This window comes from Carettochelys insculpta, chromosome 4 (assembly GCF_033958435.1).
Source record: "Carettochelys insculpta isolate YL-2023 chromosome 4, ASM3395843v1, whole genome shotgun sequence".
Classification (NCBI taxonomy): Eukaryota; Metazoa; Chordata; order Testudines; family Carettochelyidae; genus Carettochelys; species Carettochelys insculpta.
The window spans coordinates 138,654,871-138,674,371 of record NC_134140.1 but is presented as its reverse complement, the minus strand read 5'-3'; the positions used below and the strand labels follow the sequence as shown (position 1 = coordinate 138,674,371).

At 44.6% G+C, this 19,501-nt stretch overlaps 1 protein-coding gene across 1 annotated transcript in view; it reads left to right on the top strand.

The window, feature by feature from the left end:
- TNKS (tankyrase) overlaps positions 1-19,501 on the top strand; it is a 315,995-nt gene that overhangs the window by 273,553 nt on the left and 22,941 nt on the right. The window contains exons 21-23 of the mRNA XM_074993939.1: positions 8,799-8,919; positions 9,786-9,883; positions 18,963-19,037. Coding sequence (XP_074850040.1) covers positions 8,799-8,919; positions 9,786-9,883; positions 18,963-19,037 — 294 coding nt within the window. The remainder of the gene's footprint in view (positions 1-8,798; positions 8,920-9,785; positions 9,884-18,962; positions 19,038-19,501) is intronic.

Below are 19,501 nucleotides of genomic sequence, written 5' to 3'. Positions count from 1 at the left end.
CCGGCAAGGAGTTCCACAGGTTGACTGTGCGCTGTGTGAAGAAAAATTTCCTTTTATTAGTTTTGAACCTACTACCCATCAATTTCATTTGGTGTCCCCTAGTTCTTGTATTATGGGAAAAGGTAAATAATTTTTCTATATTCACTTTCTCCACACCATTCATGATTTTATATACCTCTATCATATCGCCCCTCAATCGCCTCTTTTCCAAACTGAAAAGTCCCAGTCTCTCTAGCCTCTCCCCATATGGGACCCGTTCCAAGCCCCTAATCATCTTAGTCGCCCTTTTCTGAACCTTTTCTAATGCCAATATATCTTTTTTGAGGTGAGGAGACCACATCTGCACGCAGTACTCAAGATGTGGGCGTACCATAGTTTTATATAGGGGAAGTATGATATCTTTTGTCTTATTATCGATCCCTTTTTTAATAATTCCTAACATCCTATTTGCCTTACTAACTGCCGCTGCACACTGCATGGATGTCTTCAGAGAACTATCCACTATAACTCCAAGATCCCTTTCCTGATCTGTCGTAGCTAAATTTGACCCCATCGTGTAGTACGTGTAATTTGGGTTATTTTTTCCAACATGCATTACCTTACACTTACCCACATTAAATTTCATTTGCCATTTTGCTGCCCAATCACTCAGTTTGCTGAGATCTTTTTGTAGTTCTTCACCATCTGTTTTGGTTTTGACTGTCCTGAACAACTTGGTGTCATCTGCAAACTTTGCCACCTCACTGCTTACCTCATTTTCTAGATCATTGATGAACAAGTTGAACAGGATCGGTCCCAGGACTGACCCCTGGGGAACACCACTAGTTACCCTCCTCCATTGTGAAAATTTACCATTTATTCCCACCCTTTGTTTTCTGTCTTTTAACCAATTCCCGATCCATGAAAGGATCTTTCCTCCTATCCCATGACCACCTAATTTACATAAAAGCCTTTGGTGTGGGACCGTGTCAAAGGCTTTCTGGAAATCTAGGTATATTATGTCCACTGGGTGCCCCTTGTCCGCATGTTTATTAACCCCTTCAAAGAATTCTAATAGATTAGTTAGACACGACTTCCCTCTGCAGAAACCATGCTGACTTTTGCCCAACAATTCGTGCTCTTCTACGTGCCTTGCAATTTTATTCTTTACTATTGTTTCTACTAATTTGCCTGGTACTGATGTTAGACTTACCGGTCTATAATTTCCAGGGTCTCCTCTAGAGCCTTTTTTAAATATTGGTGTTATATTGGCCGTCTTCCAGTCATTTGGTACCAAAGTGGATTTAAAGGATAGGTTACAAACCACTGTTAATAACTCCGCAATTTCACATTTGAGTTCTTTCAGAACCCTTGGGTGAATACCGTCTGGTCCTGGAGACTTGTTACTATTCAGCTTATCAATTAACTCCAAAACCTCCTCTAATGTCACTTCAATTTGAGTGAGTTCCTCAGATTTGTCACCTAAAAAGGCTGGCTCAGATTTAGGAACCTCTGTAACATCCTCAGCCGTGAAGACTGAAGCAAAGAAATCATTTAATCGCTCCGCAATGGCACTGTCTTCCTTGATCGCTCCTTTTATATCTTTATCGTCTAAGGGCCCCACTGCTTTTTTAGCGGGCTTCCTGCTTCTAATGTATTTAAAAAACATTTTGCTGTCGTTTTTTGAATTTTTGGCTAGCTGTTCCTCAAAATCTTTTTTGGCTTTTCTTACTACATTATGACACTTAATTTGGGAGTGTTTATGTTCCTTTCTATTTTCCTCACTAGGATTTGACTTCCACTTTTTAAAAGCTGCCCTTTTCTCTCTCACTGCCTTTTTAACAGGGCTGTTTAGCCATGGTGGTTCTTTGTTAGGTCTCTTACTGTGTTTTTTTATTTGGGGTATACATTTAAGTTGGGCCTCTAGTATGGTGTCTTTAAACAGTTTCCCTGCAGCTTCCAGGGATTTTAGTTTAATTACTCTACCTTTTAGTTTCTGTTTAACTAGCTTCCTCGTTTTAGTGTAATTCCCCTTTTTGAAATTAAATGCCAGAGTGTTTGACCGCTGCGGTGTTCTTCCCAACACAGGAATATTAAAAGTTATTATATTGTGGTCACTATTTCCAAGCGGTCCAGTAACAGTTACCTCTTGGACCAGATCCTGCATTCCAGTCAAGACTAGATCGAGAATTGACTCTCCCCTTGTGGGTTCCTGTACTAGCTGCTCCAAGAAGCAGTCATTTAAGGCATCAAGAAATTTAATCTCTGAATCCCGTCCTGAGGTGACATGCACCCAATCAATATGGGGATAATTGAAATCTCCTATTATTACTGTGTTTTTTATTTTGATAGCCTCTCTAATCTCCCTTAACATTTCAGCATCACTATCACTGTCCTGGTTAGGTGGTCGGTAATATATTCCTAATGCCATATTCATATTAGAGGAATGAATTGTTATCCATAATGATTCTATGGAACATTTTGATTCCTTTAGGATTTTTGCTTCATTTGATTCTATATTATCCTTCACATATAGTACCACTCCACCACCCGCACGACCTGTTCTGTCTTTCCGATATAATTTATATCCCGGTATGATAGTGTCCCACTGATTGTCCTCATTCCACCATGTTTCTGAGATGCCTATTATGTCAACTTCCTCCTTTGATATGAGGTACTCCAGTTCACCCATCTTATTAGACAGACTCCTAGCATTAGTGTAAAAGCACGTTAAAAAACTACCACTATTTATATGTCCGCCTTTCACAGACGCGTTGGATTTTTTTATATGCGATTGTTTCACATCTGATCTTGCCCATATATTATTTCCCTCGTTCCCTATCTGACTAACTTCTAGGGAATCCCTATCTATGGAGCCTCGTGTAAGAGAAGTCTCCGTCCGATCCAGGTGCTCCCCCGCACCAATCGGCTTTCCCCCACTTCTTAGTTTAAAAACTGCTCTACGACCTTTTTAATGTTTAATGCCAGCAGTCTGGATCCACCTTGATTTAGGTGGAGCCCATCATTCCTGTATAGGCTCCCCCTACCCCAAAAGTGTCCCCAGTTCCTAATAAATCTAAACCCCTCTTCCCTACACCATCGTCTCATCCACGCATTGAGACCCTGAAGTTCTGCCTGTCTATCTGGCCCTGCGCGTGGAACTGGAAGCATTTCAGAGAATGCCACCATAGATGTTCTGGATTTCAGTCTCTTTCCTAGTAACCTAAATTTGGCCTCCAGAACATCTCTTCTACCCTTCCCTATGTCATTGGTACCAACATGTACCACGACGACCGGCTCCTCCCCAGCACTGCCCATAAGTCTGTCTAGATGCCTCGAGAGATCCGCAACCTTCGCACCAGGCAGGCAAGTCACCATATGGTTCTCCCGGTCATCACAAATCCAACTATCTATATTTCTAATGATCGAATCCCCCACTACTAAAACCTGCTTCTTCCTAACAGCTGGTGCTCCCTCCCCCAGTGAAGTATCCTCGGCACGAGAGGATACAATAGCACCCTCTGGAAGGAGGGTCCCAACTATGGGATGGTTTCCCTCTGCTCCCATTGACTGCTCTCCTTCCCTGAGCCTTTCATCCTCCGTAACAGCATCAGGACTGTCAGATTGGAGGTGGGACAGCCCTACTATGTCCCGGAAAGTCTCATCAACAAACACCTCTGCCTTCCTTAGCTCCTCCAGTTCAGCCACCCTGGCCTCCAAAGCACGCACTCGGTCTCTGAGGGCCAGGAGCTCCTTGCATCGAGCGCACACATACGCCACCCACCCACAGGGTAGGTAGTCATACATACTGCACTCGACACAATAAACAGGATAGCCCCCACTCTGCTGCTGGGCTTCTGCCTCCATTTCCTACTCTAATTATATATGAGGGTTAATTAAATGTTTCAGATAGAGGTTGTTATAAAGGATTTAGTTTAAGGGCAATAGAAGTCACTGGCTCCCTCCAAGCTCCCCTCTCAAAACTCCCTCCTGTTAGCACGCACCCTGTTCACGAGCACCCGGTCGCAAAGCTCCCTGGTCGCTTACTAGCGGGGTTTAAGTGCTCAGCCTCCCTGATAGCTCCTCCCTCTGCCTACAGCTCAGCCAATCAGCACACGGTGTTTCAATTCAAACCTAATCAAGACTCACAGCTTCCAACTGCCTGCCTGAGCACACGGCCTTTCAAACAAACACTCAGCTCAGCACTCCAAACTCCAAACAAACAAACAAACACACACAAGCCCAAAACCCCCAAATATAAGCAGCCACTTACCCCAAGGTGCTTTAGTTTGCTCCTTCCTTCTCCTCCTCCAGGAGAGCCTCTCAAAACTCCCTCCTGTTAGCACGCACCCTGTTCGCGAGCACCCACTCTTGGTCTCCTGCTCCCCAACTCCAGGCAATGGCTACCTGGCCTTGGCTGTGGTTTCCTGGTCCAAGCCACTGAAGCCCTCCCTGGTCCCCGAAGGATGCAGCTGTTACCAACTTCCATGCCAGCTTCCTGGCCTGGCCACCCTGCCAGGACCACAGCCCACAGGCTTCCTGGCCCCAGGCAGTATCCCCAGACACTTCCAGTCCCCATGTTGCTGGCTGTGGTTGCCTGGACTAGGCTGAGGCTCCTGGCCCTTACTCCTACCTGCAGGGGCTCTCTGGTCCAGCAGCATCATTGGTCTTTCCAGCCCATGGATGTTGCCAGACCAGAGTGTCACAGATTTCAGAGGTTGAGCCTGGACTGTGAAGTAAGATACAATGTGAGGGGAAAAGAAAATATGTTAAACTGTAGCTGTATGATCAGAAAACAAACACTTTAAACATAATTTGTTTAAACTGTGTGGAGTGTTGTTATTCTTCGTTCCCAACTGCTGTAGTTATGACAGTTTTTCATTAGTCTTCATTTACATTATGTATACCTCTTCAGTACTTCAGCATGTATTGTGATACTTTCAGCTACCTTTTTCTTCTTATATAGAAATATGCTTTCCATAAATTTAATAGACATGTATGTGCATCAGATAAACTGACATTTTGGCATTTTAGAGCCAGGAATAGCCTTTCTGTCCAAATATTTCTTTTTTCTTGGGTAATCTTAATCTAATTTTGGATGTTTCTTTTAGTTATATCTCTCTAAATCTCTAAGTGCTCTTTAAACTCATGTTTCCTGTTTAAAAAATTCTTCCTCTTGCACTTAAGAGGTTCTGCTTTAGATCATTATCTTTTAGGTAAGGCTATTGATTAATTGCAGGTAACTTGCATAAGTAACTCAAAAATTAATATTGATTTAAAAATTAATCACAGTTTCAGTTTTAATCATACTGCAGCCCCAGACACCCTGGCTGCCCAAAGTGGCCCCAGCAGCTCTGGCCCTGGCAGTGTCTCCAGTGTCTGCTCTGGCAGCTCTGGAAAGTTGCTGGCATTGATTTAGAGCAAGGGGGGCTAGGTGTGCCTGGCTCTTGGGGAAGGGAAGGGCATTTATTTAGAGGAGTCCTGGGAGTGCCTGATTTTTGGGGAATCCTGGCTCTGGGGGAGGAGCGGGGCATTTATTTTGGAGTTGGGGTTGGTGGATCCTGGCTTTGAGAAGGGCATTTACTTAAAGTGGAGCCGGGGTGGGCTGTGGCGAATATGGAAGGATGACAACCCACAAGTGTGGTGGTCCTTGAATTACTATTGAACACCACTGTCATGCAGCGCCAACAATTTTCCATCAGGCCAGCGTTTGCAATGACTATAAGCAAAAGTCAGGAACGGACAGTCTAGAGAAATATGGAATATGTTTACCTGCACCAGTTTTTACTCATGGCCAGTTATATGTGACTGAGTCATGTAGGCAACCGCGGAAACCTCAAAATATGTGCAGAAGGGCAACTGGTTCACAGGACACCAAGGCAGAATGTACAAATTAGGTCTAAAAATGTGCTTACCCGAAATGTTGTATCTACAGAAGTGATACAAATGTAGTGAGCGCTTGTAGGAAACATTGATGCATATTTTCTTTTCCCCTCACATTATATCTTACTTCACAGTACAGGCTGAATCTCTGAAATCCGTGACACTCTGGTCTGGCAACATCCATGGGCCGGCAAGGCCACTGATGTTGCTGGACCAGAGAGCCCGTATAGACAAGCCACATGCGATCACAAGCAGCACTTGTTAAGTGCCATGCCCACCATTATGCGACTGAGATGCTGCATATTCATTGCAGTTCCTCATTAGCATATCCTGAAGTGTCTCATTCGCATCCACCTTTTGAAAAGGGGTGCTAATGCAGACAGCCATACTGTTTAATAGCACAATTAATTGATATTAATTTTTAACTACTTGACAGCCCTAACTGCAGGTTTTCCATATTATTTCCCCACACACATACCCACTAGTCAGGTTTTTAAATGTGCAAATCAACTTTACTAGTTTGTTTCATCATTCTGAAAACTTGTAAATTCATTGCATGGTGTTTATCCTTCCAAAGACAATGATTGCATCTTCACAGTCATTCCTTATTATTCTGATGCGTGAGGTCTGGAACTGTCTTTGTTTCCCATACGCTACAATCTCTGTAAGGAAACAGCTCTCCTGTGATACAGTTACTAGGGAGGGTTGGTTTCTCATTTTGGATCTTCCCTGACATTAATCCTAGTCCTCTAGCAATATGGCAGTTTCTGCTGTTGGCTTTTGTGGTGCTGCTCTGCACCTGATGGATGTTTTCAATGACTTTTTGTAGTAGTTTTCCTATGTTTTGACAGATCAATATGTTGGGTTTCCTGTTTGTTGCATATACCGTGGCTGAGTATATGCAGTTTTATGTTTGGATAAGTGGACTTTCTTTCCTGTTAGCAGATCTAGTCCCCCTAACTCTCCAGCTCCTTTTGAGTCTAATTGCATGGGTTCCCCTTGATTACTAAACCTCCAGTTCTATGTAATGTGTACATGTGGGAGCAGGTGTATTTGAGCATCTTTCTGAAATGAAATCTTTCTAAAGTCCAAAAAGTCACATACACATAAAATTGCTGCACAGTACAGTAGTCCCCCGAGTTCTGTGATGGTTGCATTACTGCACACCCTCATATAACTGAATTTCATGTAAATTGGAGGCAGGAACCATGACCCAGGCAGCAGCCTGGCTTCTGATTCCCCTGGGCTTGTAGGAACCAGGCACAGCTTTCTCCGGCTCCTCCAGCTGGGGGAAGCCACACCTCCGCGGCTGTCTGCCCACCCGCCTCTCCCAGCTGGGGGAGCCTGGCAGGCAGACAGTCACTCTGGTGGGTTTTCTTCCCTGCATCCCCTAGCTGGGGGAGCCAGGGGCTGGAGTGCTTTTGGTTTATACTTAAATGCGAGTTAAGCGCAAATCGAAATCATGCATATCAGGGGATTACTGTATGAGATGTTTGTGTCTAGACTGCCCTTTATTTCCTGCTTTTAAATCAGTTTTCTGTTTCACATCCCGTTTGACATCCTATTTAGTACTTTATGCTTTAGCCAACAATCTCTATGACGTTGAAATGCAGTCTTGGCCGATGTTTTGAGAAATCTTAATAGTTACAACCAGTGCATAATCCTTATCTGTCATCACAGTTGTCATTGCTAAAAGCCTTACATTATGTAAGCATGATTTAACATAGCCAAATCAGTTTTGGAAACCCTCCCCCCCGACTCGCACACAAACACTGAATGAATGTTTTATAAAAGCTGTTACGACATCAATATAGGAGAAGTCAGGCATTCTAATAAGGAAGCAAGAGCATGGGAAATTATCAGGCTAAAATTGGACTGAATGTTATGGAAATACATTTATAGATACTTGTACAAATATGTGAAATTTTGCTATAGTGTGTTTTAAGCTGTTTGTTTGTTTATAGTGCTGATATAACAGCACCATGTTAGTGATCCTAACCCCTTGATAATTTTGACAGGAGAACTGTTGCTCATTTGGGATTTCTTTTATTACTATTTCTACTATCACTTGTGTGGCTCTAGCAGTACTGGCAATGGTTGGTGTGTTAGTGGTGGTGCATTAACTGGTGTGCCATGTAATCCTCCTCAGAGTAGTTCTAGATGGTACAACAACTAGCTACCTGTGTACAGTCATCCTCGATGTATTATCCCAGTGGAGCTCCATCACTGACACTTCAGAACAGGAATTTATTTTTAGAGATTCCATATCAGGAAGGGAGTCATGGAAGGTGGAGAATTTTGATGCACTTAAGGAACAGAGGAACACATATTCCCACTGATTTGCAATGGGGCAGTTGTCTATGGGATTTTGGTGCACACTTGAAATTTGCTGTCAGTTTTAAATTAAGCCTTCTATTATTGTTTTAGCACTATCAGAGCCAGACTAAATAATTTCATAGTCATATCTGACTCTTGTTTCAGTGCATCCATTAGATGGTTAGAAATTATTCCCAGTTAGATATGGAGTCTCACCATTTAAAAAAAAAAAAGCCTGGGAAATTAGTTTACTTTTTAACTAGTATGCTCAGTTAATTTTCCCTGTTAGGTTTTGGAAGAGAGAGGTATGTTCTGTGTTATTTACACACATTCTGCAACAGCCAGACTAGAGCAGCTCTCTGCAGTCTCATGATGGGGAAAGAGACTTGTGATATTCACCTGGGCCAGCCTTAGACAGGAAAATGGAAATCTATTAGATTGTGGGACCATTGTTTAAAAAAAAAGAAACACAAAACACACAAACTGAGAAGGATTCTACTCCTAGCATAAATGCAGTGCAAGTACAGCATATTTGCTGTAACAATGGAACTTTGTCTTATTTTTCCTTAGGAGGTAATAAAGACTTGGCTACTCATTTGTGTCATCTTTTCTCTTTTCAGATAACTCTTGATGTATTGGCAGACATGGGGCATGAAGAGCTAAAAGAAATTGGCATTAATGCATATGGACATCGTCACAAACTAATAAAAGGCGTAGAGAGACTTCTAGGAGGGCAGCAAGGTAAATATGTTGAAACAGCCAGACATGCCTCTTAACTACGAGTTATGTACACCCACCCCTGCTTGAAATAATTTCCAGCAGCTTTCAGCAATCACCTTGTAAAACTAATCCTCTTAGATGATCCCTTCTCCCGCCCCCCCAGTCTTCAACCAGACTTTAAAGAATCTCTGTGGGGTTGGATGCCACCCTGCTTGAGCATTGACCAAACTTCAGTTAGGCAGCAAAACTAAAATGGCTTGAGACTGAGGGAGCTTACATTGCTGTGGTGCAAAGATGGTGTGGGGCCATGGTCATGTCTCCTCTACCCTTCGTCAGGTGAATGCATACCCCAAGGGTTGCATGGTGGGGAGGGTTCCCCATGCTGCTCTGAGCACAAGGCCATCATTCTGGCATGCTCCAGCATGAAGTGCATTAAGCAGGAGCAGCTCTTTCCGTTTTTCTCCCTTGTATACCTATGAAAGGGCAAGTGACAGTCTGGTGCAGGGGCTTGTTCTGAGATTAACACACACAACAGTTCATTACTAATAACTCATTCCTGAATGGGTCAGATTGTATTGCAAACTGTTGGATTTGTGTCTGTCACATGGACTTCAGGTGCTACACTGGAAAGAAGAAATTGCAAGATAAGTTTATCTCCCACATACTTTTTCTTCTTTTAATATTTCATTTTATTTTAACTCTATTTTAATGCCTGCTGCTTTTCAAACATTTGATCTGATTTAGGTTTTATTTCCTTTACTTTTTATATTGCACTTGCTCCTGCTCTGTGAGTATTTAACCATTAATAGTTGTAAGGCTGAGTAAAAATACAGCTGGTATTGTTTCTTATGTTTAATTTTTACTTCTGAAACACTTGTCTTTTGCAGGCACCAACCCTTATTTGACTTTTCACTGTGTGACCCAAGGAACTATTCTCCTAGATCTTGCGCCTGATGATAAGGAATATCAGTCAGTAGAAGAAGAGGTATTATAAATGCAAATATTTTTGTTTCAAAATTGTCTTGTTTGCTGTGTAATGTCTGTCTTGGAACTCAGTGTAGTTCTACACTGCAAAGCAATCCTCTCAATAAGAGCACTGGTGGATTCCACATTACTGCTGCACAGTGTTCTCTGTGTTTAGCTTGGGTCTTTGGGACCATAGATTAAAATAGAGTCAAAGGAGTTCTGCTCACTTTGTATTTTTATTAGGGGGTAGCCACGTTAGTCTGTATCCACAGAAATAACAAGAAGTCCTGTGGCACCTTATAGACTAACAGATTTTTGGAGTGGGCAAAGAGCTGCCATGACATGTCTGACAAAGTGGCTCTTTGCCCATGAAAGCTTATGCTCCATGTGGTGCAGTCAGTCTCATTCCCGGGCCCCAGGTCCTCTGTTTAGTCCACTGGCCCCACCGTATGCACCATGTTACCCTTGCTCGGGCAGTCTGGGGGCGGAACCTGGTCCCCACCCACTCGCCCCAGGTTCCAGCCCAGGGACCCTGGACAGCCGCTACCTGTGAGGGCTGACTTACTTCGCCCTGGCCCCAGCAGCTTCTCTCCCTGGGCCACTTCCCCCAGACGCTTCTCCCTGGCATCCCCTTCCTCGAGTGATAGTCGTAGCAGCTGGTCTCCTCCTTAGTTTGGCTCTTTCAGCTGACCAGTTCCTCCAAGTCTCTGGTGAGGCTCCAGGCCCTCCTTGGGTTGGGGCAGCACAGCCCCCCTAGGTCGCTGAGGCTCCTCTCCTCTTTCGTGGCCCCAGGTGTTTCTCTCAGTCTCCTTTCTTCCCCTCACTCGTCTCCCAAACTCTCCTTCACCACCCTTCCCTTGGCCTGCGTGGAGAAGAGCTTATAAAGGTAGCCCTGAGTAGGATCAGCTGGCCCTGATTGATTTAGGGCAGCCTACTCTTCAGCTGTTCCTACTTTGGTTGCCAGCTCTGTCTCAGCTCTCTTTTTACTCCTGCCTCCCCTCTCCTGGCCCCACCCTGCCACAATCCAATATATTGGTTAGTCTATAAGGCGCTACAGGGCTTCTTGTTATGCTTGTATTTTTACAATTTTGTTTTGCGTTGGCTTCTTAAAAGTGTTCAAAGGGCTCATCTAACAGATGGAGATGAGGAGGGAGCCTTTGTGTGCACAGGTTGAATCTCTCCAATCTGGAACTCTTTTGTCTGGCAGTATTCAAAATCTGGCATGATTTTAGTTAGCCGGACTACCACTCATCATGGGCATCGCCACGGCCACATTTCATAGAATAATAGAGCTGGAAGAGACCTAAAAAAAGCCATCAAGTCCAGCCCCCTGCTCTAAGCAGGACCAAACCTATCAAATCAGCACCGCCAGGGCTTTGTTGAGTCGAGACTTAAACACCTCCAGGGATGTAGCACAGGCATCCTCATAGACCTGCACATGGTAAATACATTTACTGGTACTCGGGGTTATAGACTAAGTCCCTGTGTATGTACCTGCATCCCTTAATTGTATATTGCAAATGCGAATAGATGCACTCCACTTATTTTGCACATTTGTAAATACCACCCTATTTAGCCAATCCCCATAAGTTTTTACCTGTCCTCCAATGTAACTGATAACTGGGCTTACTGCTCGAAACCAATCCAGATATACTGTATTGGTTTGAAGCACATGTGGTTGTATAATGCATGTTAGAGTAAGATCCTCCCCCACCATACCTGTAAGATATGCCTCCATAATCTGCTTTGGTGCCATTAGAGCACGCTCCATATCCGGAGTTGCTCGTTTCCTTTCCTTATTTGTATTATGTTCATGGGGTTGTGGTGTACTACCTGGATGAGGATGGGCGATAATATCAATGGCTTTACAGTTAACAACAACATCAACCTTCCAACAGCATGCATACTCCCCCTGTGTCTCTGTACTTAAAAGTCAGTTCCTTTTCAATTCGTCTTCGTGCATTTTCAAGCTTTGGGATGGGAACGCGTTGAGTTTGGCTGCCGTTTTTAACTGTCCATCCCCACGTCGTCATAATCGGGAAGGGCGAAAACCTGAGGATGTTTTCCATTTGTCGCTTTCCTTGAGTTTCACACACCAGCTTTAATACAGTCCCGATAGGGTGCTGCTGACTTGCTGTCTCCCATCCATCAGGGTTATCTGCTGTCTTGACTTGGAAGATCCTGGTTACTGAATGTGTTCGGTTGATCTTAATGACATCAACCAGTCCCTTCGAGTCTTGGGCTATCGCCAAAATGCCCGCCAAGGTCGATGTCCACGTTGGCATCTTAACCTGTAAAAATACAAAACAACACTCGCTTCTTTCTTACAATTTGTTTTTTTAGCAGCAATCCTTCATAGCCATTGTACCTGATATAGGACCAGTCATATCAGCCGCATCTATTCCTTTCTCACTGGCTCTTCCTGGGTATAATCCCCATATAACAAAGACAGTATAACCGCATCACTTGGTGGATTTATGAACAGGAATCTTGTTCCCAAGGGAACAGTAGGTACATTATTAATCCACGAGATGCCTGGCCCTACCATCCACAGCAGCTGTTTTAAACACAGGATGTGCCTTAGATTCTCTTTGAGGCTCACATACATGTTCTCTACCAATCACAGTTAATCCCCACACAGATATTTTTGGGTCTTTCAGTGTGACTAACTGAACATTCTCTGACATGAGAGCAAAGACCCACTGAATGTCTTTGTTGACTCTCACATGTCCTTTAGACAGATTTTCCTGACTGAGTAGCTTTCCCAGTGCATGGTGACTTTTTACAATCACCTCGCTTGCTCCAACAATTGCCTGGGATTTTTGTAACTTCCAGTACGCAGCAAGGGCCGTTTGCTCACACACACCCAGTTTGCTCTCTGGACTAGTCAATGCTCTGCTGTAATACGCAATGGGTCTTTCCCCAGCACCCGTATCCTGGGTTAGCATACTAACAATACAGAAATTCTTAACACTAGGATACAGTACAAAGGGGAAGTCATTATTAGGGGCAGCTAAGGTAGGTGCCTCCGTCAATCCCTGTTTCAGACTTTCCTATGCCTTAGTTGCCTCTTCTGTCCAGGTCCACTGTGGTCTTTTAAGTACCTCATACTGGGGACCTGCCTTTTCTGCGTATCCTACCATAAATTCTCTGCAAAAGTTAGTGAGTCCCAGAAAGGACTGCAGAGACTTGGTGTCTACCGGCATGGGCTGGTTAACAATACACTTTACTCTTTCCTTATAAACAGACCTTCCCCCAGAACTGAGTCAAATTCCAAGATACTGCACTTCTCTCTGTTTAATCTGAGACTTCAAGGGGTTAAGTTTTAAGCCGTAAGCTTGGCAGCTGGTCAACAGCTGTTTCAGTAACGCTTCATGCTCTTGCTCTGTTTCACTGACTATTAAAATGTCATCTACATACTGAACAATTCTTCCCGTTTGTAATAGCCCCTCTTTCTCCAACATATTTCTCACGACTGTATGGAAGATTGTTGGTGCGTCACAGTACCCCCTTGGCAAAACATTCCAGCAGTATTGCATACCTTGGAATACAAAAGCTGTTCGATACTGAGACTCTGGGTCTAAAGGTAGACTCCAAAAGCCGTTTGCCACATCAGGTATTGAGAACCACTTCATGTCAGGGGTGACCACCTCCAACAGTTTGGGGTAAGCTGCCACCACGGGAGCCCTCCGTTTGGCAGTCTTGTTTAACCCCTGATAGTCAATAGTTAATCTCCATGTACTATCAGGTTTTTTGACTGGCCAAATTGGTGCTGCGTTAGGCGCTGAACACCTTCCAATTAAATTTCGTTTTTCCAATTCTGTTATTACTTGCCTTAATGAGTCCTTTGCTTCCTGAGGTATTGGGTACTGCTTTATAAATGGGGGTGTATCTCCCTCCAATGTAACCGAGGTCTGCATTTTACCCATATCTAGGGAGTCCACTGCCCAGACGGTTTGAATTTCAGTCCACCAGCTCTCCCAGCCTTTTGGTGCGGGAGGCGGTTGTTTAGGCTTTATTGCTTTTACTGTCTGTGTAGCCAGTCCCATAGGGATTAGATTGGTATCAGTTGTACCTTGCATTACAGTGAGAGTTTGTCTAATACACATGTTTGGAATGTCCAAAATTAATCCCAGTCGTTTAATGGTTTCTGCCCCAATTAGGTTCTCTCTCCCTGCAATAGTGCACTTCTCGTGAACGGTATGCATCCCACACCGGAGAGGAAGGATTTTAACATTATACGTTTGGTTAGTTCCAGATATTCCCTGTATTTGCACAGACTCTCCAACTGGGTATGCATCAAAGCTGTCTTTGACTATAGGAATTCCAGCCCCCGTATCCAATAGAAAATCTACTAGCCCTTCCCCAGCTCGAATGCTTAAATGGGGGCGTCCCCATACACCTACTGTCATGGGTTGCTGAAAGATGCATTCTGAGTCGAGGATAGGGCTGTCCTGTGCTACTGTATCGGTAGTGATTGGGTCGTTCAGTCCTGAAGTCAAGACTGTCGCCCTGGCTACATTTGTCCCCGTCTTATCTTTTTCCTGTTGAGACTCCTTGCCAATCATACGTGCCTGCAGCTGTGCCTGCAGCCTCTCAATCTCTCCTTTCAGGTTCAAGTTTTCCTGTTTTAGACCTCCAGGAGGTACCCACAAGCTCTCTCTATCACCTCCTCTAATTCTATTTGGTCCACGACCTCTCCAACCCCGGCCACGATCACGGGGAGAGTATCCAGGACCCTCTGTCTTCCATTGTCCTAACTGAGTATGCAGCTCATTAACAGGAGTTCCTTCCTGCTGCTTAATTGCCGTCTCCATCTTTGCAATCCATTCGTCCCAAGGTACCTCTTTACCTCCATTCTCACACCAAGCATTCATCCAGTCTAACACACTGGGAGGCAGCGCCTCCAAAACAATTTGCTTCAAATCTTCCACATTAGCAGACCCTGCTGTTAATCTGAGATAAGTTTGAATTCCATCTGCCAGTTGGGCTGGAGCCTCCCCCTGCAGTCTTGCAATTCCTTTGAGAGTAGCTAACTCACTGGACAACTTAAAGTGCTTCTGAACCACACGTTTAAGCATTTGTGCAACATCATCATCAAAACCGAGGGTGTGACAGTTCAGGGGTCCCAACAGAGTTTGCACCAAGATTGGTTCCTGCAGCATGTCAATCCCGACTGCTCTGAGTGACTGCGAGAGCCTCTAGGGAGCCATGCCAGAAACTCACTGAAATGTTCAGAGGGGGGAGGTCCAACAGCTCCAGCTAGCGCAGTTAGTCCATTAATCTTTAACGCGTCGAGCCTGGCTGCAGAGCCGCTCACGCGTGGGGGATGCGGGGGGGAGGTAGGTTCTTGATCTCTTTCCCTGGCTGCATCGTTACGGCGGGGCCAGGGCTTCCTCAAATGCTCAGTTAAGTTTTTTGTTACATTTTCCACTTCATCCCATAACTTTAATGCAGGAGGGCTCTGTGACTGCGGGGTAGCATCGGGTCCAATTTCTGTCCCATTTTCACCCATTTCTCCTTTTTTTACTGGAGTTGATCTAGGTTTTGGGGAGGGCTTATCCCAAACCTGGCTTACATCATAAGGTGGCGGTTGCGGTGCGGTAGTCCCTGCCCATGGGTCACGAAAGGGTGGGTCACCAGCGCCATTCCACAGGTCCCCAGTGCAACGCCCATCCCAACTGTCCCAAGTTCCATCTCTTAATTTGGCAAGAGCCACCTGTTTCCATTTCTGTCCCCATTCCTCAGGCACTGTAGCAGCACCTAAATTACTTTGAATACCAGGGGATGGCACTTTTTGCTTCTGCAGGTTTTCTACAGCTGTTTCCAATTGTTTATTTTCCTGCTTTACTTGCTCGAGCATATCATGAGTCTGGATCACCTGCTGCCCTCCTAAAAGAGCTTGGGCTTTCCAGTGCTCGACTGCCCTGGTTACCTCTTCTACTTCCCCTGTTTTTTCCATTACTTGTTTGGCCAGCAGGCCAGCATGTTGTCTAAGCCATCTTACGGCCATAGACATAAGTTGCAAAGTTCTTGCTTTTTTACTTTTATTACTATTTTTCAGAGCCTCGGTTTCTACCATCGCTCTACATATGCCAGTCCATGTTTCCCCACTCTCTTTGTTAAATTCATATGGGCCCCCTTTACTGGCAATCCAGAGGGCCCAAGAGTTATCAAACTCCATGGGGATCATAAGGGAAGGGATCAGGGGGTTCCCTAGCTTGAGGTTTTCTGCCATGTTAGATCGCGATTCCTACAGTGGGCAGCTCGCTTACTCACCAGATCAGTGGTCGGGGTCACCAGCGTCGTCAGAGTTGCCACCAGCGTGGTGCTCTGCTCTCTCCAATGTATCACTCGGCTGCGTGTGTGTGTTCCCTCTGTGTGCTGTCCCAGCTCTGCAGATTGCTGACACAGCAGACTCGAGGAGAACCCCCAATGACCACAGAGTCTAGTAAGGTGCGAAGGCACGTCGGCCAGGTTTATTGCTGTATTGGACACAATAGTAGTTCCCTGTAGACTCCTCAGACTAAGTCAGGGCATACTACAAATATGCACCCACGGTCAATGGACTCGGCTCAGTCAGTGGCGGGACTTTCCACTGCCCCCTCGGCCGGACCCAGACCACATCCCAGAAGTACATTCTTATACACAGGTACAAACAATTCACACATCATTCCTGACGTATTGAGGTACAACCCTTCTACGTAGTCAGGTGCCGTCTTTCACCTTGTACATGTTGGTTTGAACAAAACAACTCTATCCATCATATCACCCTTCTGCCCCTGTCATTGGGATGGGTCGGCCTGTTCTTTCTTATCTGTGGAATGTGCCAGGGTCGGGTGTTCTGGTACCATGTTCCTATTTCAGTATGCTACATAGATATGTTTATGCAACATCAACCCTCTTCTTGCCAACTTCTGTGAGCAATGCATTCCTTTAGCTCACAGCTGCACTTTGCTTTCTGTTACCAAAGTTTTGACCATTACTTTGGTTCAGGCCTAAGGCCTCATACTGGGCCTGTACTTACTACAGAGACTCCATTACTTCCCTGGGTAGACCAGTCCAATGCTTCACCACCCTCCTAGTAAAAAAGTTTTTTCTTAATGTTCAACCTGGACCTTTCCAATCGCAACTTGAGACCATTGTTCCGTGTTCTGCCATCTGTGACCACTGTGAACAGCCTCTCTCCAGCCTCTTTGCAACCTCTTTTCAGTAAGTTGAAGGCTGTTATCAAGTCCCCCCTCAGTCTTCTCATCTTCAGATTAAACAGTCCCAATTCCCTCAACCTTTCCTCATAAGTCATATGCTCCAGCCCCCTAATTATTTTGGTCGCCCTCTGCTGGACCCTCTCCAGTGTATCCACATCCTTTCTATATTTGGGGGCGCAGAACTGGACACAGTACTCCAGATGCGGCCTCACCAAAGCCGAATAAAAAGGAATAATCACTTCTCTGGATCTACTGGCAATTTTCCTCTTGATGCAACCTAATATGCCATTAGCTTTCTTGGCTACAATGGCACACTGTTGACTCATGTCCAGCTTCTCATCCACTACAACTCCCAGGTCCTTTTCTGCAAAACTACTACCGAGCCAGTCAGACCCCAGCCTGTAACAATGCTTGGGATTCTTCCAGCCCAAGTGCAGGACTGTGCACTTGTCCTTATTGAACCTCATCAGATTTCTTGCAGCCCAGTCTTCCAATTCGTCTAAGTCACTCTGGACTCTGTCCCTGCCCTCCAGCGTATCTACCTCTCCCCCTAGCTTAGTGTCATTTCCTGTGGTCCCATTAAGTTTGTTTACACCAGTCGTGGCTCTCAGTGTTGTGTGCTGCTGTTTAACTGCAATTTACCCCAAATGTCTTCTAAGAACCCAGTAGGCAGCGAAGTGTTGGTAACGTGCTAGATAATATTGACCCTCCCGTGATCTGGCAAATTCTCTCAGTCAGCACCAGTCAGGTTGCAAGGGTGTAGGACAAGAGAGGTTCAACCTGTAGTATTTTGTGGTATTAACTGTTTAAATGGGAAAATGAACAGGTGACATTGTAAAACTCCAATCTTGAACCCTAGACCTTTGGTGTGAGCTGTCCATTTTATGTTCCTAGGAAATCACAATAAGACGTGCAGGATCAATGACTTCAGGTGCTGTTTTAACAAATAGTTTGCTTAGTTTAGTAAAGGGGCATGGTATGACAACCTCATCATGTCCTTTCACCTTGTCACCAGTGAGTTAGTGATGCCAATAGTCTGCTTAGAAATCCTAACAGCAGCTACCCTAGCAAGAGTCAGAATATCAGCTGCAAAGTTTAGGTTTTTATTAGACTCTTTTGCCTCTCACTTCATGTTGATTGTTGATTTTCTGACTTAAGAATGCACCAGATTGTAACTGTTTCTGTGCTGTGCTAGTGGGGTTTTTCATAAGTAAGTTAAAATGTTCAAGCTGCTTCTTCCTTAGACTAACATTTTTGAATCCAGGGTTCATACAAGATTTCATAGAGATTGTGTAACTCCCAGAAGAGTTAAATGCAATATTTGTTTGGGCTGTTATTAAATTCTGTTGTTTTAGCTATAGATGAAATTACAGTTCTTCATAGCAAGCAATAGTGATGTGCAAATGTCACCATTATTGATCCTTCTCCCCCTCTGACCAAGAAATGGAAGATTATATACATTAGTTATACATGCTTTATTATATCAATATAATCTTTCCATAATATCTTTCTTGCTTTTTGTAACATTATAAACTGAATTTTTGTTATTCAGTGCCCATGACTATTTTTGATAGTAAATTCTAAAGCATTTATTCTCTTAGATGGAGTTTATTGGAAAGTTGGGCCATTGAATTTGTCGTCAGCCAATGTCCTGGAGCAGTATCCTCCAGTAGAACTTTTTGCACTCTGTACTCAATAAAAGGGCATCGCTGTGTTAGAATTTAAGGTCTCTAAACTGGTGGTCGTCCCTGCTCATTCTCATTAAGTATGTATTTTAAGTATATTCATCATTCCTCATTTTTGGTCTTGGTAAGTGAACTCACTTTCCATCTCGTTATTAGCAGATGTCAAGTTTTGTGTTTGAGAATTCCATTTTGTATTTTTATGCAGATGCAAAGTACAATCCGGGAGCACAGGGATGGTGGCAATGCTGGAGGGATCTTCAATAGATACAATGTCATCAGGGTAAGTCTCAAAGAGTTCAGAAAATCAGAAGTAGAACAAGCAATGTAGGGTGACCATCCGTCCCGTATTTGGGATGCCAACAACAGTCCCTACTTATTTTTTAAAAGGGACTGCTTGTCCTTGATTTTGGCCCTCCACCACTGACCTTTTCCACCAGCAGCTGCTGGCCCAAGAGCACTAGGTCACTTACCTGAGCCTCAGGGAAGCTGGGGGAGTGCCGGCAGCTGCCACTTGCCTGGGGCTTCCAGGGAGGGCTGGTGGCTTCCACTTCCCTGGAGGTCAGGGAGCACTGAGGGGCTGCTGCTTCCCCAGGGCAGCTGCCACCTCCTTCCTGACTCCCCAGCCCTTGGTGGAGCCAGGAGGAACCACCCCTCTCCCTCATATCTCCCTGTTCCGTATTTAGGACAGGGAGATACAGTTGCCCTATAATTATGGTAACACGTGAAATCATTGTGATATGCTGC